The sequence below is a fragment of the Mandrillus leucophaeus genome, unplaced genomic scaffold (assembly GCF_000951045.1).
Source record: "Mandrillus leucophaeus isolate KB7577 unplaced genomic scaffold, Mleu.le_1.0 Scaffold244, whole genome shotgun sequence".
Classification (NCBI taxonomy): Eukaryota; Metazoa; Chordata; class Mammalia; order Primates; family Cercopithecidae; genus Mandrillus; species Mandrillus leucophaeus.
This window is the reverse complement of record NW_012102521.1, coordinates 253,211-279,977: the sequence shown is the minus strand read 5'-3', so window position 1 is coordinate 279,977 and position 26,767 is coordinate 253,211. Positions and strand designations below refer to the sequence as shown.

Genomic DNA, 26,767 nt, shown 5'->3' with positions numbered 1-26,767 from the left:
AAAAAAAAAAAAAAAAAAAATTTTATGGGAAGGAAGCGTTCCAGGCCCAAGGCCTGTTCTCAGACAGCAGAGAGGGGATCAAAGGCTGCCTACGTGAGATGGCCTTTCCTGACAATACTTAAAAGTAAACTTCTTTGGATGACAGAAATGCTGAAAAGCTGGGTTGTGTTGATAAGACTGCACAACTATAAATTCACTAGAGTTATTGAATTGTTCAAACAAACAAACCAATACCTATCTATAGCATAATAAGGCAGGATACAGTTACCCTTGTTTTGGGGGCAGGGAGTGATGGTGGCTATAACCACACCCACACACCCTAAGGAGCACCGGGGCTCTGACCTGGGTGCTGGCCACATGGGCGTGTACCTGTGTACTTAAACTTCAACCCAAATTTTACATAAAAATATTTTTACCAGCCAGGCATGGTGGCTCAATGCCTGTAATCCCAGCACTTTGGGAGGCCAAGGTGGGTGAATCACCTGAGGTCAGGAGTTTGCCTGACCAACATGGTGAAATCCCGTCTCTACTAAAAATATAAAAATTAGCTGGGCGTGGTGGTGGGTGCCTGTAATCCCAGCTACTTGGGATGCTGAGGCAGGAGAATTGCTTGAACCTGGGAGGTGGAGGTTGCAGTGAGCTGAGATCATGCCATTGCACTCCAGCCTGGGTGACACAGAGCAAGACTCCATCTCAAAAAAAAAAAAAAAAAAAAAATTACCAGCTTGGGCAACATAGCAAGACCTCATCTATAGAAAAAGCTTAAAAATTAGCCAGGTGTGGTGGTGCATGTCTATAGTCCCTGCTACTGGGGAGGCTGAGGCAGGAGGATCATGCGTGCCTAGGAGTTGGAGCTGCAGTGAGCCATGATCATACCACTGCACTCAGCTTGAGCAATACAGTGAGACTCTGTCTCTAAAAATAAATAAATAAATATTTAAAATATTTTTATATAAAAGAAAATGAAGACAGAAAACTAAAACTGGCCTTTCTCACCATTTGTAAGACAGCTATACGTACCTTTTTAAAAAATGCTTATTAAACTAAAAGAAATCAACGCAAAAGGCATAGGAAGGAGAGAAGTGTCACCGTGATACCAGATGCCACCTGCTCTCACATAGCTCCAGGTCCCAGCCAGCACAGGACACTGTCAGGCGAGGAAGGACCGCGCCCTGCCGATGGAGACTGGCTCTGGGGCAGGAGCGCAGGACTGGGTAGGTGGAATGCTGGTTTCTCCTCCACAACCACTCTCGCTCTTCTTGGCCTTCCCAGGGCCCTCGAGCTGCCTTGGGCTCATGGGCTACACCAACAGGAGCCTTTGTCTCTGCATTCTGGTTTGGTTTGGCCCATGGAGAGTCCAGCAAGAGGTGAGAGACAGGGAGGTGAGCTCAGAATGTTCCTTCTCCGACCTCCCCTGCAGAGAGGCTCAAGAGAGGCCCAGTTCTGTGAGGCTCAGTTCTGTAAGGCCCAGTCCTGCAGACCGGACTCCCCCGATCCCTGAGACACCCACCACTGGGAATGGTGGGTGACGCATTACCCACTGTGGCTTCCCATGCCCTGCCCATGCTGTCCCTTCAAGGGACACACACACACACACACACACACACACACACACACACACACACACGGCATAAGGGTCTGCTCTCCACAGAAAGAGTGTCCTACACATTCTGATGCCTCCCAGTGCTGTCTCCAGCCCTGGCACTCCACTTCAGGTGATCGACATGTCACACTGCCTACACAATTCAAAACAGCCATGATCAAGGCAGCTGAGAAAGTTGATTGGGAAGAAAAGAAGACCACGTCATCACACAGCTTACCCTAAAAGCTTCTGACGGGCACTATCCTGAAGCTGCGCAACTCTCTCTGGCCCAAGACACTTGCATCCATTTGGTCCATCACAGACTAGCTTGTTAATAGCAGCCCTGAGAATATTAACCTGTAAATAAACAGCAACATAAACACTCATACGGCTCCAGTGTAACTGAATTTCATCCCATGTTAGATAATCCATAGCATTCAGAGTTAGTATTCTCTGTCATCAATATGGTTTATCCACTCGCCTGCTGAAGGCATCTTGACTGCTCCCAGTTTTTAGCAATTATGAATCAAGCTGCAATTGATATTCACATACAAGTTCTATGAGGATGCTAGTTTTCAAATCTCTTGAATAAATACCTACAGATGGGATTCCTGAGTCATATGGTAGGTGCGGGCTTAACTGCATATGAAACTGTCTTCTAAAACAGTGGCACTAATCCGCACTCCCACCAGCAATGAACAAAAGGTCCCCGGGACCTGCACCACATCCTTGCCATTGCTGGTTACTGTCAGGTTTTGGATTTTAGCCATTCCAGTAAGTATGTGGTGCTATCTCATGGGAGTGTCAATTTGCATTTTCCTAATGACATATGATGCTGAGCATCTTTTCATGTGTTTATTGCCATGTATATTTTAATTTTGTTGCTTGTTTTCTTATAATTGAGTTTTAAGAATTCCTTACATATTATGGATACAAGTCCTTCATCAGATATGCAACTTGTAAATATCTTCTTCTAGTGTGCACTTGGTCTTTTCTTCCTCTGAAGAGGGTCTTTTGCAGAACAAAAGTTTTTAATTTTGATAAATTCAAACGTATCAATTTCCCCTTCACAGATTGTGCTTTGGGTGTTGTATTTACAAACTCATGCCACACCCAAAGTCACACAGATTTTCTGTATTTGCTTGTAGCATCTTAATAGTTTTACATTTTCCCATTAGGTCTATGGCTTACGGAGTAGTTTCAAGCCCATAAGCCCCTTCTTGAGACCGAGCAATCATGACTTAACAGCTGCAGAGACAAACTGACATCTGCCCCTGGAGCATCGACAGCTGTCTCCGCAGCTCCTCCTTTCCCCCAGCCCTTCAGTATGGTATGTTAACCTCGCCCGTCCCAGGAACCTCTAAGAAAGAAAGGTACTTAGAGAATAGCATTTCTCAAACTATTTGTGGTAAAGGATCAGTTTTGGTTTTCCCACTTTGAAAATGCAATAAAAATAAATTACTATAATGATTAAAGATTTTTTTAATGTACACAATATGAGCCCACATTTCTCATTATTAGATTCAAATGACATACAAATACTTTCTGTACTTGCTACACAGTTTTCCTGTCTGCCTCTGCCACCTCACCCCAGAGCTAGTGCGGTGCCCAGACAATGCTGCAAGTAGCTCAGCTCTGCACTCATGCCGACCCAGCCCTCTGCTCAGCATGGTCACCAGGCTGGGAGAAGGGCAGAGGGGCAGGAACTTGTGTCCTCCTTTCCCAGTAAGAACTAGCGAGGATGTTCCACTTCCTGACTCGGAATGAGACCCACAGCAGCCCTACAGCCCGTGGTTTAGCTGATTGCCCAGAAAAAAGCTTAAGCCAGGAGACACCAAATGAGAGATTCAGAGAGCACCATCTATCAGGAAGTTACTTTTCACAGGAAAGATATGTCAAATTGGCAAATGAAGGGGCGGTCCTCCCGGAAGGCGACCCCAGGAGGGACAAGGAATATGCACATCTCCAGGACCAGAAGCGTGTGCCTGCACCGCAAGCTCCATGGCAGACTCTGCACTCACTGTCAGGTGAGCAAAGCCAGAGAGAGACAGGGTTGTGGCGCCGTGATGCTGTGCTACCCTTACCTCGACAACGTCCTCCACGCTGAACTGAACGTCAAACGCAAGCTCCATGTCGTGCTCGGGCAGTATGGAAGCCCCTGTAGTTGGATTCCACCCCAAACCACAAAGGACTCCAGTATAGTACTTGCCATTCTGATCAATCCTAAATGGAATGTTTTCAGAAGAGTCCATTATTTCAGAATTGTTAAAGTACATGTTTTAGCATGTAAAAATTGACCGATAAAATTATCCTAAATTCTGCCAGCCCTAGCATAGCAATTAATTTCATTTGTGCATTTTTTCTGCCAGTTTTTACAATTGAAATATAGCTATAAAATATATAGGCAAGGATAGTAAATTCCGTATTTTTATTAATACTTAATTTTTATTAATACTTTATTAAGTTTCTAATGTGGTAGATAAGATAATGAAAAGAATATTTTATCATTAATGGGGTTTTTTTCCCCTTATCTTTAAATTCCTTCCATGGGTTAAATTCTTATTAGGGAGATTTCTGGAGAAAGGCTATGCACATATTTATGACTTGTGAAACAAGTCTAGCACTTAGAAAAAGCCTAAAAAAAAAGTCTGTTCACCTTCTCATCCTAAAACAATGATGCACACTTACAAAGTTTTGTATCCCAGTTTTATCACCACCCTCCTCTGACCACTTCCTAGGGTTACAACACTGCCCTCAACACGTGACTTACGCTCTAAATCATGGCCAGCATTTGGCAGTCTCCTGAGTAGCAAAATCTGGCTCCAGGAACCAAGGGAAGGAGGTAAGTACAGTGTTCTTGTCACTACACCAATAAGAGCATGTTCTCAGATGTCTGCTCCCATCCTGGAGGTGCCAGGCTCTGCTACCATGGAGCCTGCTGCTCACCCAGGGAGGCGGCCTCCACAAGGTACACAATGATGATGCCACTGAATCCAGGCTGACACCATGAACTACTCCAACTGTTCAGGGAAAACACCTCGAGGACAGGGGCAGCAAGAGGAGTGATGCACTCCAGGGACAAATGTGTGGTGGATCAGCTCCACGATGAAGGTAAGAGGAAATCTGGTACCAAGGCTCAGTCACCCTGAGTTACTGAGGGTCAGCTACAAGCAAAGGTCACATGGCAGAAAGAACAAAGGAGGGGAGACAAATGGCAGCTAGGTCAGTCCACAGCCAGTTGGCAAGGAAGGGGACAGTGGCCTCCACTTAGATGTCTCTGCTTATGAATGGGGCGTAACACATATCTCCTTTCCCTTTTTAAATTGAAAATCAAGATAAAATTTTCTGTTTATCTTCCTTTCCTGCCACTGTTGTACAAAGGGTATGTTAGAGGTGGCAAAAAATTATCACTTAGTCGTGAAGTTCAATCAGTTGTGACAGGACAGTGACACATGTGGAGGGAGAACAGACTTTACCCAGAGACTGCAGGCTTCGAGTTTAACAAGTGGGGCCAGGACAGCCTCTAGTGCAGCAGCCAGACGCCACCCCAACAGGAGACGAATCCCATGCGGGTGCGCATTAGAGAGGTGGCTCAGAAAAGGAAGCAAGTGGGCACGGGTGCATGGCCCGGCAGCGGCTCTCGGGAGCTGTGGGCTTTGGAGGTCAGCTCCCCTCTGGAACACACCTAAGACACAGTGACGGGACCCCTGGGCCTGGTCTGTACTGAAGACCCCCCTCCTGCTCACTGCAGAGGACTGCATACTTAAAGCGAAAGGAAAGGAGAATGGTCATCTCAAATCAAACAGCTCTCATCTTTAAAAGTTTCTCAAAAACAGTTGTTACTCACTCAACAAATTAAAAAAAAACTCCAACCTGAGAGACAGAGTAAGACCCTGTCTCAAAAAACAAAAACAAAATCAACAACAACAACACCAAGCTTATACAACTACTCAGAGGCACGCAGAGTTTGGAGGAAAATACGCCAGGCCCCTCTGCTATCTTTCTGATAATCACCTAGGTAAGCCTGTGGATTCAAAGACAACTAGTCTTATGCACATTGTCACATAAACCATCCCAAATCTGGCACATTTCAGTTAATTCAACAAAATGAATATAACCACCAGCAAAGCACTGTGTATTGTTATATACATAACCTTTTCCTATTAAGTTTGTGCTTTTTCTAGAAAGATGGTGTTTTAAATACCAAGTATGTCAGTATTTCTTGAATGTCTACAACCTAAACACCTGCACTCTGGAGTTTTAAAAATAACACATTATATTATTCAAATCTTCAAAAGCTGGTGTTGAAAAAAGGTGAAGCAGGAGCTTTGTCTAGTTAAAAAGGCAAGCAGGGCATCCAAAGTGCCACGAGAGGAAAGGACCTGCTTCCGCACTAGCCAAGTCTCGGGCCTGCATGTGTACAGCGTGCTATTGCTCATGAGATAATCCCACTGCCACGTGTGGTTCCTACACATTTGTCTCCCCAACGAGGGCTCCAAGATATCTGAACTTACAGAGATATTTATTGCACCATCATTGCAAAATTAGGCCAAATTTCAACAATTAAAGGCATATTCAATTCTTTCAGAACAAGAGCTGCTTAGAAACAAGTGCATGTATAAATAAAATAGGGCAGTATTTTGGTAAGCCATCATATGCCCATTCAGTGATATATGATGCAATTATCAAAATGGATATTTACAAAGATATCATATGAAAAACCTGATATTTGTGAGAAAAGAATACAGTATAACAAGAATCTTAAATGAAAATATGTATATACATATAAATTTAAAATAAGTATACTAAATATTTAAGTTTAAATCTATAAATTTAAAAATGTGTTCATTTTTCACATTCAGCTTTTTCTAAGTAGCACATATTTTAAATAAAAAAATATTCTTACAACTAAAAAAAATCACTACACATTTGGAGATTGCACTGTCAGATTCTGAACAGGTGTAATGGCAAAAAGGACTGAGTAAATGGTGGGGCGCCTTCACCTGCCTTGACTGAACTCAGCCCGCTAGGTCTACAGACCACCCCTCCATGCTCATCAACTGACTAGAAAAGAAGAAAAGGGTAACTTTCCATGGCCCCAACTCTTGAAGTGCTACCAGGCCTCTACTGCAGTCTCGTCATGGCCATTTCCATCCTTCCCAGCAGAATGTGAGTTCCTAAAGCCCAAATATTACTTCTTTTCTAGCCACCCCCACCCACTGCTCCACTAAAACCTAGGTTAGTGCTTTCCCAACAGAGAATGCTCTGTCAATCCCTAAAGTGCAAACAAAACCTTACAAAGCAGCAGCCCCCACTGTGAGGGTGACTTTAAGAGTTCTGCTCATAGCATCACACACTCCTCTCTATCAAAGTCTCTGGGAGAAATCCTGGCTTAATCGTGGCACTAACAAGAGCTACAATCTGCTGGGCAATCTGCCTTCTGATGTCATGGTTATCAAAGGAAGAGGGACTGACATGTACTTGTTGAAAACTGGTCACCAGAAAACGTCGAATCACATTTACCACCCATTAACAATGGGATGTCCACCACCATGATATCCCATTTTGAGCCTGATTCCTAGCTCCATTTTTAATCTAGTTTGCCCCACTTTTGCCTCAAGCTCCTACGGGACACTGTGTGTACCTTTACAAGTTTTCTGAGCTTCTTTCAAAATCAGCCCAAGCATAAATAAATCAATAACAACACAGGCTTCACCCCAAGCAGCGAGCCATGTGGTGGCTAGCTTCTGTAAAGGCTTTCTTTCCAAAAGGAGCAAGGAGAGGCACCCATTTTTTCCCTGTCAGGTTCTTATTTTACAAAGCCTACACACAAGAGGGATGCCCGTACCTTAACTCCATCACCGGTGCAAATAACATGCTGAGGAGAGCTGGGAGGCCAGGGATATGAGGCATCAGAGAGGTTTCTCTCAGCAGCATCGTAGATCCTGTTCAAGTCATGCTAAATCAACATTGGGCATTAACTCCCCTCCTGGCCTGCTCCTACTCATCTGCAGGCATCCCCTCCTCTGCTGAGTCTGTCCACTCCCCACAGGCCCACCCCAATAGTAACACCACACTCCCTGTTCTCTGTTCCCACAGTACCCTACAGAGAGACACTCCACTATGATGCTTAACCTTTTACCCCGCTTGGGGATAGGGCCAAGAGCTTGGATGTCTTCTACTCTGCAGTCAAGCAGGGTGGAAGGAAAGAAAGATCCAGGAGTCAATTATTAATACTTCCCACATCCTTGTACAAAAGGAAATGTGAGAACGCTCCACCACGTAAACTCACAGCAGCCAAAGCAGTCAGAAAATGGCCTAAAAGAGTAGCCCATAAGCCGGGCGCGGTGGCTCACGCCTGTAATCCCAGCACTTTGGGAGGCCAAGGCGCGTGGATCACAAGGTCAGGAGATCAAGACCATCCTGGCTAACATGGTGAAACCCTGTCTCTACCAAAAATACAAAACATTAGCCGGGCATGGTGGTGGGCGCCTGTAGTCCCAGCTACTTGGGAGGCTGAGGCAGGAGAATGGCGTGAACCTGGGAGGCGGAGCCTGCAGTGAGCCGAGATCGGCCACTGCCACTCCAGCCTGGGCGACAGAGTGACACTCCATCTCAAAAAAAAAAAAAAAGAACAGCACATAAGTGTACACTTGTTCACCAATTAGAGGATAAATTGTTCCTAGTAGCTGAAGTCAAGGAAAAGAAAAAAAGAGAGGACAAGGAACAAACAGAAGCCTTAAATTACCAGTTGCATTGATAGACAGGGAAGCTGCAACCAGCATTCTCTGGTGAAGGTCTTCAGGGGCGTCACTGATAATGACAGAGTTGATGCTCTCCTTCTCAATCCACACACACCTAAAAGGCAGGAGCACCAGGAGATGGGGTGACTGATCCACCAACCAGGCAATGTGCTATGCCAACCCACAAGCAACCCATTTCAAAAATACAAACGGGCAACTGCAGTGATAGACGGGAAGAAATATTTAACCCCCCACTCTCCTGCACATCTCCTTTTACTAGACTACCTCTTCACACAGCAGTCCTCAAGCTGGTCCCCGGCCCTCTTCTCTCTTCACTTCCTCGTGGCTGATCCCGACCACTCCTTGGCTTAGGAACCACGCACACGCTGTGGATGCCCAAACCTCCACCTCCACTCGAGACCCTCTGCCCTGCACTGCCAACCCATAAGGGCCATCACCTGCATCCTGGCAGAGGTCCACCCCACAGTTCCTCCGTCACCTCTCAGCAGAAGCCTGCCGCAGCTCCAGCAAGGACACCCTTAATTCTTCCTCTTCCCTTCATCACTGACTCTAACGCGGCTCCATCCTGCTGCTTCCACTCTGAAAGTGCTGGTGAATCTGTTTCTGTATCTCCTGCCTTGGACTCAGTCTCCCATATTCCCACCCTGGGTTACAGCAGGGACCAGCCTCAGAAGCACACTCCTGCCTAAGGATTTTTCTACTCTGAAATCCAATGCCGGCTTCACACAGGGGCTCCTGAGACTATAAGCGCAGGCAGGTCCCCAGAGGCCTTGTGGAAATGCAGGCTCATTTGGAAGGCCCAAGGGGACCTGGGCATCTGCATTTCCAATGTACTCCCCGGAGGACATTTTGAGAAGACAAGACAGGACATTTTGAGAAGACAAGGCATCATTTTAAAATGCACATAGTAAGGTTCACCAACCCTTTCAGGATGAAGTCTACACAGCTTGCCCTCGTCTACCACAAGCTTGGCACCTCCCTTCCTCCCAACCAATTCTCCAATCTTACTAAACTCACTCGAGTTACTCACACGTGCAAACTCTCAAACTCAGGCCTATGCACTTGCCCGTGGAGCCACCCTCATCCCACCTCCCCTCTCTTCCTCCAACACCTGCACCTTGGCTGATGCCTCTGTATCTGCCAGGCCTCAAATTTCTCTGGAAAACTCCATGGTCTTTCAAGGGTGGTTGAGCCCCCTAGATGCTTTCATGTTCTGTGCCCTTATCAAGAGCCCTATCACCCTATATTGTAGTTACCAGCTTCTTCTATACCCCCTGCCCACCAACTGGATCCATAATTTTCATGAAGACAAACAACTGTTTCTTGTTCACTGCTGTTTGTCCCAAACCACACACTGCTCCTGGCATACAGTTGGCTCTCACAGCTTTGCTGAATAACAATTGTAACAAGAACAGAAAAAAATGTAGTCTCTGATAAAAGATACTCAAAAATGTCTTATATAGAATGGCTTTCATGTGAGAGAGACAGAATACCTCAAATCAGGAACTGGGAGAGAAATGAGAAGTTAGAAAAGATAATACATTCCGGCCAGGTGTGGTGGCTCATGCCTGTAATCCCAGCACTTTGGGAGGCCGAGGCGGGTAGATCACAAGGTCAGGAGTTTGAGACCAGCCTGACCAACATGGTGAAACCCTGTCTCTACTAAAAATACAAAAATTAGCTGGGCATGGTGGCGTGCACCTGTAATCCCAGCTACTCAGGAGGCCGAAGCAGGAGAATTGCTTGAATCCGGGAGGCAGAGGTTGTAGTGAGCCGAGATTGCACCACTGCACTCCAGCCTGAGCGACAGCGTGAGACTCTGTCTCCAAAAAAAAAAGATAACACATTCCAACAGTTTAGATATAAAGATACATTATTTTCTGATAAAGTCTGTAAATACAAAAGCAGAGAAAAAAAATTCATGGAAAACTTAATCATACCTGAATTTGGATATTCTGGTCAAACTATGGCACTTTAGTTCATAAGGGTTAAAAGGCCCATGAAGTACTGCCTGCATGCACAAATTATAGGAAGTGTTACCAATAAGCAAGATAACACTTAACATGAATTTTTAAAACTCAAAAGTCAGCTCATCCTTTAAAGAAAAAAAAAGAAATCTCATTCATAATGTCTTTACGATTCAGTTAAGAAAAAGTGCCTTAAAGAAGGTATTTTTCTGGGATGTAACTCATTCTCCTCAACGATTTCACTAACATTCCTTGATATATATGTTTAAGAAAGCCTTTGAACAACAAAAAAGAATCACTGACAAATAATTTAGTGAAAATACTATTATTTGAATTGCAGCAGACCAACTCAGTTGCATAGGTAGACCTGAGACCACACAGCCAGAGGCTGGGGAAACACAAGTGGAGTCTCTGAACAAGGAGACACCCTGGCCAGCTCTCCTCTCCAAGCAGGCAGGCAGCGCTGGCTCTAACAGCCAGCCAGGGAGTCCAAGGCTGGCACCAGTTCTCTGAATCCACACGCTGTGCTTCCTTTAGTCTGACAAAAAAGCACAGCAGGAGGATTAAAAAAAAAAAAAAAAAAAAAAAACTACTCAAAGCTTCCTCTAAATCCCACTAAACACTAAACCCCAGGGTTTTTTCTTATTATAAGAGGATTCATTGTGAGAAAAGTAACAGCATTAAAAGCTAGAAAAGAAAAAACCACCATGACTAATGACTACAACTCCTAGCATATAAATGTAGAATGATACTAAGCTTTTAAATTACATTTTAAAACTCCTACAATCACCTTACAGTTTGGAGTACCCAGTTTATTGGAAGAAAAGCTCTCTAACAAAATCCGGATGAGATATTTCTCGTCGTCTTTCATGGGAAAGGGCGCACAGCCGTCTGTCACATTTTCTACTGACTTGGAAAAGAGGCCCTTGAGAACTTCATGGCTTTGCTGAACAAACAAGAAAAGTTTGTTTGGTTAAAAGAATACATTACAAGCACTTTCTTCCAAACTAATCAAAATATTTCATAGGCACAGTCTTACTCTGATTTCTATGTCATTAATTAAAGTATAGGGAAATAATTTTATGAAGTTCATTTTAAGATTTAAACAAAAGAAATAACACGGGATTTACAACTTTATTTCTCCAAACAAAAAAGAAATCAGACAGCCTTTGTGACATTTTAGCCATTAGAGAATTTAAGAGAAATAAACATTTTTTACAGTTTTTTGGTTTTGGTTTTTTTTTTTTTTTTTTTTTTGGAGACATAGTCTCACTCTTGTCGCCCAGGCTGGAATGCAATGGCGCGATCTCAGCTCACTACAACCTCTGCCTCCCGGGTTCAAGCAATTCTCCTGCCTCAGCGTCCTGAGTGGCTAAGATTACAGGTGGCCACCACCACACCCGGCTAATTTTTGTATTTTTAGTAGAGACGGGATTTCACCATGTTGGTCAGGCTGGTCTCAAACTCCTGACCTCAGATGATCTGCCTGCCTGGGCCTCCCAAAATGCTGGGATTACAGGCGTGAGCCACTGCACCCGGCCTACAGTTTTTTTAATTTTCTTTTTTCTTCTCTTACTATCGTTCCCAAGAAACATTTTTACAGGACTTTTTTATACATAAAATTTTGGTTTTATACTGGAAATACTAACATAATTCCCTGAAGTGTTTTTATATAAATTAAATACAGAATTTAGCCAGCACTCTGGCTAACATTTTGCTAGACTGTCCTTTCCTGATACCCAGTATTCTTCATCCCCAGCAGAAATAACAGAAGTAAAATAAAGGACCTTCAACATCAGCTTTAAAAGTGGCCTCTCTGATCATCTCAATAGATGCAGAAAAAGCACTTGATAAAATTCAATATTACTTCAAGATAAAAAATTCTCAGCAAATTAGGTATAGAAGGAACATATCTCAACGCAAGAAAGGCCATACATGACAAACCCACAGCAAACATCACACTGAGGAGGGGAAAGCTGCCATCTTTTCCTCTGAGAACAAGAACAACACAAGGATGCCCACTTTTATCATTTACATTCAACACAGTACTGGAAGTCCTAGCAAGAGAAATTAGGCAAGAGGAAGAAAGAAAGGGCATCCAAACTGGAAAAGAGCAAGTCAAAATGTCCCTCTTTGCAGATAACATGATCTTATATGTAGAAAAACCTAAAGACTCCACCAAAAAACTTTTAGAGCTGATAAACGAATTCAGAAAAGTTGCAGGATACAGAAATCAGTACACAAAAATCAGTAGCATTTCTAAACACCAATAACCAGCTAAAAAAGACATCAAGAAAGCAATCTCATTTACAATACCTACAAAAATAAAATAAAATACCTAGGAATATATTTAACCAAGGAGGTGAATGATCTCTATAATGAAAACTACAAAATGTCAATTAAAGCAATTGAAGAGGACACAAGAAAATGATAAGACATCCCATGTTTATGAATTGGAAGAATTTATATTGTTAAAATGACCATACTATCCAAAGCAAGCTACAGATTCAATGCAATTCCAATCAATATACCAATGACATTCTTCACAGAAACAGAAAAAAACAATCCTAAAGTTCATATGGAACCACAAAAGACCCCAAAAGCCAAAGCAATCCTGAGCAAAAAGAACAAAGCAGGAGACATCGCAGTACCTGACTTGGAAATACACTACAAAGCTATGGTAACCAAAACAGCACTATACTGGCATAAAAACAGACACACAGATGACCAATAGAACAGAATAGAGAACCCAGAAATAAAGCCACACATTTACAGACAACTGATTTTCAACAAAGGCTCCAAGAACATTCACTGGGGAAAGGATACTCTTCAAGAAATGGTGCTGGGAAAACTGGACATCTAAATGCAGAAGAATAAAACTAAGCCTCTATCTCTTGCCATATACAAAAATCAACTCAAAATGAGTTAAAGACTTAAATGTAAGACCTAAAGCCATAAAAACTACTAGAAGAAAACAAGGAGAAATACTTTAGTACACTGATGTAGGCAAAGATTTTAGGGCCAAGACTTCAAAAGCAGAGGCAACAAAAATAGACAAATGGAACTACAGTACACTAAAAAACCTTCTGCACAGTGAAGGAAACAATCAACAAAATTAAGAGACAACCTATAGAATGGGAGAAAATACTTGCAAACTACTCATCTGACAAAGGAATAACATCCAGAATATACAAGGGACTCAAACAGCAAAAAAGCAAACAGTTCAATTGAAAAGTGGGCAAAGGATCTGAACAGACATTTCTCAAAAGAAGACATACAAATAACCAACAAATATATGAAAAATGATCAACATCACTAATTATCAGGGAAATTCAAATCAAAACCATCATGAGAGATAGCATCTCAACCCAGTTAGAACAGCTATTATCAAAAAGACAAAAAGCAAATGCTGGTAAGGATGCTGAGAAAAGGGAACCCTTACACACTGTTGGTGGGAAGGTAAATTAATACAGTCTTTATTGAAAACAGTGTGAAGGTTATTCAGAAAAACTAAAAACAGTACGAACATACAATCTGGCAGTCCCACTACTGGGTATTTATCCAAAGGAAAGGAAATCAGTACATCAGAGATACCTGTACCCCATGATTACTGCAGCACTGGTCACAATAGTCAAGATACAGAACCAAGCTAGGTGTCCATCAACAGATCAATGGATACTGAAAATGCGGTATATACAAAATAAAATACCATTCAGCTACAAAAAGAAAAAATCCCGTCATTCTTGGCAACATGGACGAGCCTGGAGGATGGTATGTTAAGTAAAATAAGCCAGGCACAGAAAGCTAAATATGACATGTCCTCACTTATGTGTAAAAGCTAAAAAAAAAAAAAAAAAAATGAACTAATGGAAGTAGAGAGTAGGATTGTGGGTAATAGAGGCTGGGTAATACAGGGGAAGGGGAGAATAGAGAGAAGTTGGTTAACAAACAAAATTACAGCTAGACTGGAGGAACAGGTTCTTGTGTTCTGCAGCACTGTGGGGTAAATATGGTTAACTATAAGGTATATTTTCAAAACGCTAGAAGAAAGTTCTTGAATGTTTACAACACGAAGAAATAATAAATGTCTGAGGTGATAGATTTGCTAATTACCCTCACTTGATCATGACACATTATATACACATACAAAATATGACTCTATATCCTATAAATATGTACAATGATTATGTGGCAACTAAAAAAGGGGAAAAAAGTGGCCTCTCAAACCTTCAGATCATGAAAAATAACTCTAACACTGATTTTGAAAAAATAGTTGAGACTCCGTCTCAAAAAAAAAAAAAGAAAAAAGAAAAAATAGTTGAAAGAAGTTTTGAAATGCTTGAAATACCTGAAATATTTTATTAACTCCTTCCATTAGGGAGGTAAGTCTTGGAATCCATTTTTAAAACTCCCCACATATAGAACATTTTCAAATCTATCTTAAGAAGATAAAAAGCTGAATAGGAGGCAGGGTGCAGTGGCTCACACCTGTAATCCTAGTACTCTGGGAGGCTGAGGCAGGAGGATCCCTTAAGCCCAGGAGTTTGAGACCAACCTGGGCAACACAGGGAGACCCTGTCTCTACTAAAAAAATATATTAAATAAATAAATAAATAATTTTAAAAAATAAAAAAGGTAAATAGGAGACCAACAAATACAATACCCACCAACAAAAACAATACCCAGTCACCATAATTTAGTCTCAGAGAAATCTAGAAGACATTTAAATTGGCGCCGCCAGTCTTAACACAAGTACAGCACACCAAATGGTGAAAAGGAACACTGTCTGCCTCCTCCTATCTCAGGGTCCACAGAGAAGGAAAGCCCGCCCCGTTCTCTCTCACACAAATGTGTGCTCCAGCAAGGGTGAGAGCACACACCTTGGACTCGTAGGACTCCTCCGTGAGCTCAGCATAGCCCTGCTGGATGAGGACATCTCTTATGTTGATGGCATCCTGGACCCCCGAGTACTGGTACACGTCCACGTGCAGGACGCTGTGCACCACAGAGAAGACCTTCACAAGGAGGGTGCAGCCGCTCACCAGAGAGGAGAACCACTGGCTGGCCCCGTCGCTCCAGTGCTCGCCACAAACAAGAGACTTTGCCGATGGTCTCATTTTGCAAATCTTAAATTCCAAAGCCTACAAGGACGGAAGGGCACAGCTCAAACAGCTTTACAAATAAGCAAAACACTCATCCCAAATACCACTGAAAACAGACCTCGTTCATGTATCTTCAATGGTATTCTCGTAAAAGTCCCAATAAAATTGATGTTGGGGTAGTCAGAATTTCCTAAAGAAACTTGGTTATGCTTTTTAACAACAATAAGAAACATTTAGAATAACTTTTAGATTGTCTTCACACTGATGGTAAAGGGCATGTGTGACTATGTCTCCAGCCTACCTAAAAAGTCTGTCTGATTTCAACATAATCAGAAAACTCAGAAACAGTATTAGAAGATACTACTGGATTAAAACAACTTTTTTGCTAACTCTGAAACCTTTCATATATTTTTGGAAGAGCAGAAACCAAATTTGGCTACTGTGGCAAAACAAGTCCCTTCCCTGTCCTGGGCCTTGACTCTCCTAGCTGTAAGCCGAGGCAGGCCACCACATGACCCAGGAATCCTGTCTCGCATTCAGCATTCATTCCCGAGAGTCTTCTCTATCTTACCTGGAAGGGAAGTTCAAGAAACTGACAGGGAATCTCCATCAAAAGATGTAGATCTACATGAGACCTATTGCCATAATCTACAAAGAATACCTAGAAAATAAAGCAAGTACACACTTTAACACAGGGTCAAAAACAATGCCACACCTGAGCCACAGCAATGCAGCAGTCTGCTCTAATCCTGTAACTACAGAATTATTAGTGACCTGAGCCTAAACCCACATATCCATGAGGGAAACAGACTATTTTGCTAACTGCAATTATTTTAAATTCAATTTCCACCTATAATTATAAAAGATATTTGATAAACTGCTATGTGTCAGTCTCATTTCCCTACCAGTGGCTTATTATAGAAAAACCTACCTCAGCAGAATTTCCAGAAACATAAAGGACTTGAGCTCTAAAGTAGCGTTGTTTACCAAAATCAGCAAAAGGTGCCAGACAGACCAAGTCTGGATGTGGGTGAGTGGGTAAGGGCATCAACGTCAGTTGGTTGATTTCAGCAGTAAGCTTTTTCAGAATCTCTAAGTTTTTTTCATCAATCCTATATCCCCAAAAGTGTCCCACTTCAACCACCTAAAAAGGAAGAGGAGCAGCAGAGATGAAATCTAGAAAGGACTTTCGTAAGGAGGAAAATGAGCTTGAATCACAGGGCTGACACCCTATGCTGCACATCTCACCAGCATAATCCTCGGAACATAAGTATTCTACAGGTTTTTGACAGGTGTTTATGAGACAAAAAGAGGGGGGTCCCCTGGTGAACTAAGGTAAGGAAATGTGTGGAATATATCCTTTTCTTGGCAGTACAAGACTCATTCTTACATAAATAAAGGTACTGAGGTCACATAATCATTTCAGCTGGGCACAGTGGCTCACATCTGTAATCCCAGCACTTTGGGAACAGAGGCAGGCAGATCACTTGAGGACAGGAGTTCGAGACCAGCCTGGCCAATGTGGTGAAACCCCATCTCTACTAAAAGCACAAAAATTACCCGGGCATGGTGGCACACACCTGTAATCCCAACTACTCAGGAGGCTGAGGCAGAGGAATCGCTTGAACCCAGAAGGCAGAGGTTGCAGTGAATGGAGATTGTGCCACTGCACTCCAGCCTGGGCAACACAGCAGTACTTTGTCTCAAAAATATATACACTTTTTTTTCCTCTAACATGTATCTTGTCTCATCTTATTTATTGCAGCATTTTAAATGTACTTGATATTTTAAAAATTAACTTTGATTCTAGAATAAGTATGTTTCAATTTCCATTTTAGCCATATTTCAATTTAACAAGTACAGTGATAATTCAAGCTCACCCCCATTAACAAGATTACCAAGGTGCATGAGTTCTCTCTCTCTCTCTCTCTCTCTCTCTCTCTGTGTATGTGCGTGTGTGTGTGTTGGGGGGGGTGTGTGTGTGTAAACTTCCTATATACAACATGATGATTTTAGTTTAAGAAGGAGGAAAAGCTCAATTACTTCATCCTTACCTCTGTGACATCAATAGTTAGAAGGAGATCTGCAACTGTCTGGGACCTGTCTGATGTGTTAAATGAGACTTGCATAGGATCTACCGTCTGCTTCTGGAAGTCCACATTCACCCTAAATAATATGAATTTTTAATAAAATAAAAATCAAGTTTTATAAAGAAAACACATTTACATAAGTGAAATTATCACTTGAACTATTCTAATATTTCTATAAGAAAAGAACATTTCAATAAAATACCTAAGCCAGAGATGACAAATTTGATTTCATCTCAAACATCAATTTCTGCTGGCTTTTTGAAGGGCTCTGGAAGGGGTACACACCCCAATAATTATATACTACCAGGTATATAATTGTTGCATACCAGGTAGTATATAATTGTAATATATAATTATATACTATATATTATATACAATTATATATACTATACATATAATTATATATAGTATATAATTATATACCTTCCAGGTAGTATATAATTGTGAAGGCCAAGACTGTCAGAGAATATCTACTTTCAAGGTACTATCGAGATAAATAGATAAATTATTAAATTTAGACTTTCAAGGTCTGAGATAAATTCTAAATCTCAGACCTACAGTGTTTCCTAACTTGTGTTTTCAAATGTGCACCTTGACCTTTAGAAAACTATAAGAATCCATGCTTGGCTCAATGCTATGTTAGAAAACACACACATATGATTTTCCAATAAACCCCCAAAATATCATTTTCCCTTAAAGGCAATAAGATAGTAAATGCTAAACTTCTGAATACAAAAGACAAATTTGATAGAAAATAAAAATTTCCTTTCCTAATACTTTATTCTAAAGCGAAGAGAAAGAATTATAAGAAAGATCTTGATCCAACTCTTTTCCCGATCTCCAGACCCATTTTCAATGAGTAACTCAGGCAATGAGTGACTCCCCGGCATTCAATGACAAAAGTAAGCAGAGTCTGACCTCACTAGAGCAGGACAGGTCTTCTTTACATGAAGGACTGAACCCACTACACTCCCAAACTCTCAGAAACCAAAAGTCACACACTGGGTGAAACCAGATGGAACAGATTTCCCTTCCTCCACCAACTCCTCAGATTCCTGTTAAATTCCTCCCAAAACTGAAAACTCTACAATTAAGAAATAATAAATGAGACTTCCCACATATGTGACTATGGGGATATGGCCAAAAGGCAAGCAGTCTGTCACAAATACCATGGGTGACTCAGTTTGGTCCAAGAGAAGATCCACCAGGGTGATGCCAGCTGCATGCAGCAAGTGCCCCTGCCCTGGGCTGACCAGCCCTACAGACAGCCCTATCCCTGAACCACTCTCTGGGTGGGAGTCAAAAATGCTATTTGGCAAGGAAGGGCAGCTTACTCTGGTAAGCAACTAGGTGCTCCCAGCTGCATCTCCATTATGTCCCACTGATTGCTGTGTTGAAGACAAAGAATATTCCACAATACTTAAAAAGAGAATTTGCAAAACAAAATGCATAATCCCATCCAGGAAGAAAGGAAATTAACATTAGATTTAATCCCTACTATTTAACTAAAAATTACATAAATGGTATCACTCAATCCTCTCAACAGCCTTGCACCATAGGTATCATTTCTTTTTTTTTGTTTGTTTTGAGACTGAGTCTCGCTCTGTTGCCCAGGGAGGAGTGCAGTGGCGTGATCTCAGCTCACTGCAACCTCTGCCTCCCGGGTTTAAGTGATTCTCTTGCCTCAGCCTCCCACGTAGCTGCGATTACAGGTGTCCGCCACCATGCCCGGCTAATTTTTTTGTATTTTTAATAGAGATGGGGTTTCACCATGTTGGCCAGGCTGGTTTTGAACTCCTGACCTCAAGTGATCCTCCCGCCTCGGCCTCCCAAAGTACAAGGATTACAGGCATGAGCCATCTCACCTGACTGGTATCATTTCTATTAAACAGAAAAAAAAAACTCAGGTTCAGAGAGGTTACGTAATGCGCCCAAGTGCACAGAGTGAGGAGATGACGCAACCAGGATACAACGGCAGGTCCACTCGACCACAAAGCCGGTGCTTGTTTGTTTGTTTATTACTTATTTATTTGTTTTAAGACAGTATATTGTTCTGTCACCCAGGCTGGAGTGCAGTGGTGTGATCTCGGCTGACTGTAACCTCCACCTCCCGGGTTCGAGCAATTCTCCTGCCTCAGCCTCCCGAGTAGGTGGGATTACAGGTGTGTGCCACCAAGCCTGGCAAATTTTTGTATTTTCAGTACAGACAGGGTTTCACCATGTTGGCAAGGCTGGCCCCAAACTCCTGGCCTCAAGTGATCCACCTGCCTCGGCCTCCCAAAGTGCTGGGGTTAGAGGTGAGCCACCACACCCAGCCAAGCCAGTGCTTTTAACATAAGCTGAAGCAAGGTCAGATCAATAGTCATTTAAAAACAGTATCTGAATATGTGAAAGCAAGTAGAGCATGTCTGCCACCTCCCTCCTGAAAATACCTTGTGTTCCTGAGCTTTGAGACATTCATGCCTTGCACCTTCCCTTCAATTTCCTCTGCAGAATGAACGTTGAGTTCAAGTGAAACTTTTAGCTGAGACATCTTAATTGCCATATACACGGCAGGAAGGGTTTTAAATCTCTCTGTTGGATTTCGTGAGAATTCCACAAAGGCTCTGTTCCACAAATGTAAATTTAAAAATAAATTTATCAGGCATCTGATTAAAAACTGCATATTCATTTCTCTCAAGATTAGAGAGAAATTCTGTCACATCTCTCCTCAAAATGCCAGTTAACTCTTCAATCTATAATTAATAACATGTATTAATTTCTCCAATGGAAAATTGTTAATTTAAGAGAAATAAAAGTTATAATGACATGTCATTAAACCAAAACCAAGTATCATCCTCGTATAATATAATGCAGAATAAAGACTAAAGTCACATGGAATTTGGGGCAAAAACAAATCTTACTTCATAATTACTTTCATAATTGCAAAATAATTTTCATGATTACAATAGAATGTCTTTCTTATCATAAAATAAAACAGACACAGAAAACCACACAAATGTGTAACTCAGTGATCTTTGTAATTGCCCTTCAAAAAAACCATGAAATCATTTTTTCTTTAATTTTTTTTTTTTGAGATGGAGTCTCGCTCTGTCGCCAGTGCAGGGGTGTCATCTCAGCTCACTGTAACTTCCGCCTCCCAGATTCAAGAGATTCCCCTGCTTCAGCCTTCCGAGTAGCTGGGACTACAGGTGTATGCCACCATGCCTGGCTAATTTTTGTATTTTTAGTAGAGATGGGATTTCACCATGTTGGCCAGGATGGTTTCTATCTCCTGACCTCACGATCTGCCCATCTCAGCCTCCCAAAGTGCTGGGATTACAAGCGTGAGTCACAGCGCCTGGGCCGAAACCATTAAATTTATTGCCAAGTGACATGGTTTAGATCTGTGTCCCTGCCCAAATCTCATGTCGAACTCTAATCCCCAATATTGGAAGAGGGGCCTGGTTGGAGGTGACCGGATCATGGGCGCAATTTCCCCCTTGCTGTTCTTGTGCTAGTGAGTTCTCACAAGATCTGGTTGTTTAAAAGTGTGCACCACCCTCCCTTTTGCTCTCTTCCTTTCGCTCCAGCCATGGAAGACGTGCCAGCTTCCCCTTCACATTTCACCATGATTGTAAGTTTCCTGAGGCCTCCCCAGAAGCAGCAGCCTACACAGCCTGCAGAACCATGAGCCAATTAAAACTCTTTTCTTTATAAATTACCCAGTTTCAGGTATTTCTTTATAGCACTGCGAGAACAGAATAAAACACCAAGTAATGTTGATAAATGCCCTCCCTTACCTCAGCCTATATTTCAGTGTCCCATTCCAGCCCCCTCTCTGGGGCATGAGCAGCAAGCATGGAGCAAAAGGTGCCTGCTGGACGTGCCAGGCAGAAAGAAGACAGCATCAAGTTTACCATGCTATGTATGCACGTTCTAATGCCCCTGGGTTCCCACATCACCACAGAGCCACATAAACAGACCTGGGCCCCTTCCTCTACTATAAAAATCATCCTGTAGTGAGCTCTCTCCTGGAAATGTACACCTTGAGCAGTTTGGAAAGATGCCCAGCAAGGGAGGTGTGTGGAGTAGGTACATGAATGGACCCTGATTCACTCTGCCCTCCTCTGCCCTCCTTCATGCCCCATCCTCTTCACTCATAAATGCATGCATTTTCCTTCCACCCACCACCTGATTCATGCACTTCTGCTTTATCTCCCTTCTTCAGAGTCTCTCCTAAGACTCCGTAGAAGTAATTTTAAACTCCAGACCTCAGCATCTGCTCCTCAAAGCTCCATCCTCCCCAGCTTCCAGGCTAGAAAGCCAGATGCTCTTGGGCTCCTCTCTCTTCTTTGCCCTCCACATGCAATGACCAGCCAAATCCAAGCCATCCTCCTTCCCATCTGTTGGCTCCTTTTCACGTCAACCACCACCATACTGCCTCCATATCTCAGTACCTCCGCTTTGGACTACTGCGAAGACTCCAGGCCGGCCTCTTCTCTTGTCTTGACGTCCGCTTATCCCTGAGTAAGTTCCATGAAACATGGTTCTGGACAGAACACCCAGAGTGCCCACCTAGTCACGTTCACACTCATCCATCTGCCAAAAGACTGTCCCAAAGTCAGCATCTGACCTCCTCACAACAGACTCCATCTGACACGGAGCAGCTCCACCCAAATGGCTGCCAGCTATGTGTGCACAGTCTCGGCTTTCCACCATCAAGATCAGCTCATGCCTGCCTCCTGCTGGAAAACTACCCTGACCCTGCGGGCACCACCTCTGCAGTGGACACTGCACCAGCCCAAGGCCTCACAAACCTCCAACGTCCACCCAAGGAAGTCTCAAATTAATGTTACTGCTCTGATATTGGGCCTCAAATAGAATGTCTTCTTCTAACCTTCTGGGCCTCTCCCATGACTTCTCACAGCAGGCAAATGTCTGTGAAACTAATTTGACTCTCCACTCCTACCACGAAGTTGAAAGCTTCTTATGGGAAAACATGATATGCCCAGGTACCAACTGTGCCCATCTGCCCACGCACCCTTGGCACCTCACAGAGTCTACACAAAGTCACCCCTGCTCTATGCCAAGAGAAATACAGTTCTTATTCTTTTAATCACTATATCTTCCTTTGCCTTTAAATACTTGAATCCCAAGAAATGGTACTGGTATAACCAGAAAGAATACTGTTACTTCCCCCAAAAAATTGGTATGACATTTGTATTACGACTAGAGAGCTGGAAATGTGAGGAATGTAAAAGCTATAAACACCTATAAAAAAGGTCCCAGGCAACGGGAGGCAGAGGTTGCAGTGAGCCAAGATTGTGCCACTGCACTCCAGCCTGATGACAGAGCGAGACTCCGTTTCAAAAATAAATAAATAAAAATAATAAAACAAAACAAAACAAAAAGTCCCAGGCAAGAAGAACAGGAAACAAACACAGATCTCAATCCAGTCATAAAGATGAGTGAACAAAAATGCTGCAATCTCATGGGAGCCAAGACTTCTGACCCTCAAATCAGTCAAAGGAACATTCACGCAGAACTGGAACCTAACCCAGGTAAGTGGACGCACAATATTCAGGAATTAGTTCAGCTGTGTGATTCCAGCTTTAAGTAAGCTACTTTATATATGTGACTTACTATCTTACTATAATTTACATCAGAATATTTAAGAAAAGTTCAGACACTACAAGTTTAATTCATTAATTTTCTAAGTTGTTAAAAGCACTTAGGAAGGTTTTGCTTGTTAGGGAGTTGTACGTTTGCCTCATGAGGCATTTACAGGCCTACAAAGAAAATCAATATATTAATCATAGAAATGGAACTTAAAATGCTGGAGGGAATTACCCCAAATTGAAAATGGACTTAATGTTCAACTTGAGTGAATTGGACATTAAAGAAAAAGTGTTTGTTCTTATTTACAAAGCTTTGTCAAGTTAAATAAAAATTTATCAACATTCATAGAACACTGGAAAAAATTTCTAACTTTAAAAATTAAAAATCATACTTTAGGTTTTTTGGTACATAAACATTTCCTGTTAGAAATAAAAACTGAGTGATACTCCAAAACACACCATTTGCTCCTTACATGAAGTAGAGCCAAATTGAGTTTTTACAATGTTTGCCTTCCAAAAATATTCAAAACATATCTGCTTTAGACAACTATAAGCAGATACACTCTATTCTGGAGCATCTTCATGGCCCACAAAATAACTCTTACCAATGACTCACTGAGAAAATCTGAGGACAAGTGCGTGAAAGAGAAGATCACTTTAGGAGAATCCGCCTTAGCATCACACTGAGTTACTGAGCCTTCTTGGAGTGACCACACTTGACCGCTAACCAGCAGCCTCGTCCTTTAGGAGGTTACTTAGCAGAAAGAGAAGATAAATTCCTTCTGACCATAAGACAAACCAAACCTACATTTTGAAAGCCAGTTGCAGCAGCCCATAGGAGGACCCATTTCCATGGGCACTCAGTTTTAAGAATCAGCATCTGGAAACATTTGAATCTTTATGCTTCTTTCATAATTGCAGTTGATTACAAAAATATACTTACTTTGCACCATCAAATACAATAGATTTGACTTGACCACACTGTCTAAAGAGAGACTGTAGTTGTTTATAGTAAAGAAATCCATAGGGAGGAATGTGCTTCAACTGTAAAATATAATACAAAATCAGAGCAGATTACTAGAGCTAACAAAACAGTTGCAACATTCACAAGCTCAAAACTGATGTACACTGTTTTAGTTTCTAAAAACACAGTTTGCTATCTTTAACCATAATATATAAACTCCACATATCAGTGCATTTAATGACTTTTAAATTCTAAGTTCTATAATAAATATCTTAAGTAAAGGCTAATTCTACCCCTGTTAAAATGGTGTAAGTCTAATAAAGCAAATTAAGATTTGTTTACTTCTGTTTTCCCTTAAAATAATCAAGCTTACTAAACACTTCTTTTTAAAACATATTTCTACATAAGGAATAATGGGAATGTAAACTTTAAAGGAAAATGTCTAACTAACGAGAGGAGTGCATATTTCCTCATCACCACAGTGGAAGGACCAAATAGCACATGATCAAACTGGCATTGACCTTTAATGTATAAACTCTCAAGGCACCACGCTGGGTTTCTGCAGAGCACTCCATACTTTCCTCTGGACCAGGGCAATTCCTGTGCCAGCCCAGCTCTGCACAGGGCTCTGTGACAGAAGGCACGTAAGTGAAGGCATCCAGTTAGATCCTGTCTCCTCACTCCCTGAATCCGCATGTCTCCTTAGGCAGGTTATGGAGTTGCCCTGAGACCCAACTGCCACATCATGAAATGAGAATGGCATGAGAAATCCCCAACTCAAAGGGTGGAGTGAGGCTCAGAGAAGAATAAAAAGTATCCAACACACAGTCTCTCAAGTGCTAAGTAAAGCTAGCTATTATGTAGCTTTTAAGATATACACAGTAGGTAATTTTGGGCCCCCAGACTAGGTTCCCAGTGCTCGAGAGATGCAGGCAGAGCTGCTGAATGTCTGAGGGAGAGTCCTATAGAACCCTTCCCGCTGTGCACAGCTGAGGGAAGAAAACCACAAAGGAGCAGAGGGGTGAGAGAGGAAGCCAAGCAAAGAGCTTAGTCAAACCTGATGGCCAGCAAGAGCACAGGTGCCAATCAAATGATTCTCAGTAGCTATAAAAAACTAATGACTTCCTTTTACTGTCCCTTCCACAGGTATCAAGTGTATCTCAGCTGGCTCTCTCATCTTCAGCATGAGCACCAGCTCCTTTTGGTGCTCATCAAAGACCTCCAATTGTAATCTCAAGTCATCTGTGCCTTTCCTTATGAGCTATTTATTTCTTCAGGATTAACAGCTGTGGTATAACAATAACCAGGATAAGGATAAAAGCTGGCAATGACCGAGCGTTTATGATATGACACGAAGGAAATTCAAGTGCTTCTCATCCCCCCTTATCAGATAGAGGCACATACTGGAACCAAGTAATCCGAAACAGTCCAGTCTCAAATGCTTTCTTCCAGTGTGATTCTCTCTGCTGCTGGGCTTTAAACAACTGGGTTGCAAATGTTGATTCAATGATCAGGGTCTATGGCTGATCATTAGAAATGCCCAAAGTACACACTACTTGAATGCTGATTTCCAGGGCAGACTTTCTAGCTCAGATCTCACAGGGCCCTCAGATCTGAATTTCAACAAATATAAATAAAATAAGCGCTCTCTAGGTGGTTCTGTTTGGCATCCAGGTCGGGGGATCACTGGCTTAAGCCACAGCACTCAGCTGCCAACCAATAACATTTTATTCTGTATGAAATGAAGTTGTGAATTAAGAAAATGTTCTTAAACTTATAAGTGCCTTAAATCCTTCAAAATAGCACATGATCAAATCAGCATTGACCTTGAACGTATAAACTCTCAAGGCTTCCTTATAAGGCCAGGTCTGTAAAGGGAGGCAAGAGACTGAGGGACAAGTAGATGTGCCTGAAAAGGCCAAACAAGCCTAATATTCACTCCAGGGGGAAATTCACTTACAACTCACAAAAATAGAAACAATTAGAGAACAAAAACGTTCTGCCTGACCACACCCCAGGGAGGGATGCCTGCCCCCAGCACCTACCACTACAGTTGTCTTGGGGTCCTTGCCAGCCAGCTCCCTTACCGCCATCTCCTCATCAGGCTGTCCGAAAGTAAAGTAATTTGGATAGAAAGCACCTGCCAATACAACCTGGAAAAGAAGTTTATTTTCATGAAGTAACAGCATTGTTTTATCAGTTATTCTCACCAATATACAAATCTCAACCCAGCATGATATGACATCTACAAATGTAAAAGACGGTTATCGTTTGTATAGAAAACTAGACCTTCCACCAACCAAGCAGAAAGTCACAATTCTGGTAATTTCCTCTAACAGAAACACTAAAAAAGGAACATTTTTCTCACCTAACAGAAACATCTTTCTTCAAAAGAGCTTAAGTACTTCTCAGAATGAGGCTTGGGAAAGAAACAGTGGCAAGTTGAACAAGGACACAAACCCTCCTACACACAAAGCCCCAGGGTTGGGCAACTTTCTCCACTTCTCCCCACACACGTGGGGAGGTACTCTCAGATGTTCAGAAAGAACTCCAGTTGGAACACTTAGATTTAGGGCATCAGGCTGGCATCCACTATTCACCTCTAAAATGCACTCTGCGCGGCCGGGCGCGGTGGCTCAAGCCTGTAATCCCAGCACTTTGGGAGGCCAAGACGGGCGGATCACGAGGTCAGGAGATC

The 26,767-nt window shown here is 42.3% G+C and overlaps 1 protein-coding gene across 1 annotated transcript in view; it reads right to left on the bottom strand.

Annotated features, from left to right (window-relative positions):
- TDRD9 (tudor domain containing 9) overlaps positions 1-26,767 on the bottom strand; it is a 101,040-nt gene that overhangs the window by 8,955 nt on the left and 65,318 nt on the right. Inside the window, exons 21-33 of the mRNA XM_011982882.1 lie at positions 26,115-26,222; positions 24,049-24,149; positions 19,938-20,111; positions 17,470-17,581; positions 16,347-16,559; positions 15,987-16,076; positions 15,194-15,454; positions 11,104-11,259; positions 10,287-10,357; positions 8,331-8,440; positions 7,431-7,527; positions 3,667-3,805; positions 1,821-1,939 (exon numbers count right to left, since the gene is read on the bottom strand). Of these exons, the coding sequence (XP_011838272.1) occupies positions 1,821-1,939; positions 3,667-3,805; positions 7,431-7,527; positions 8,331-8,440; positions 10,287-10,357; positions 11,104-11,259; positions 15,194-15,454; positions 15,987-16,076; positions 16,347-16,559; positions 17,470-17,581; positions 19,938-20,111; positions 24,049-24,149; positions 26,115-26,222 (1,751 nt within the window). The remainder of the gene's footprint in view (positions 1-1,820; positions 1,940-3,666; positions 3,806-7,430; positions 7,528-8,330; positions 8,441-10,286; positions 10,358-11,103; positions 11,260-15,193; positions 15,455-15,986; positions 16,077-16,346; positions 16,560-17,469; positions 17,582-19,937; positions 20,112-24,048; positions 24,150-26,114; positions 26,223-26,767) is intronic.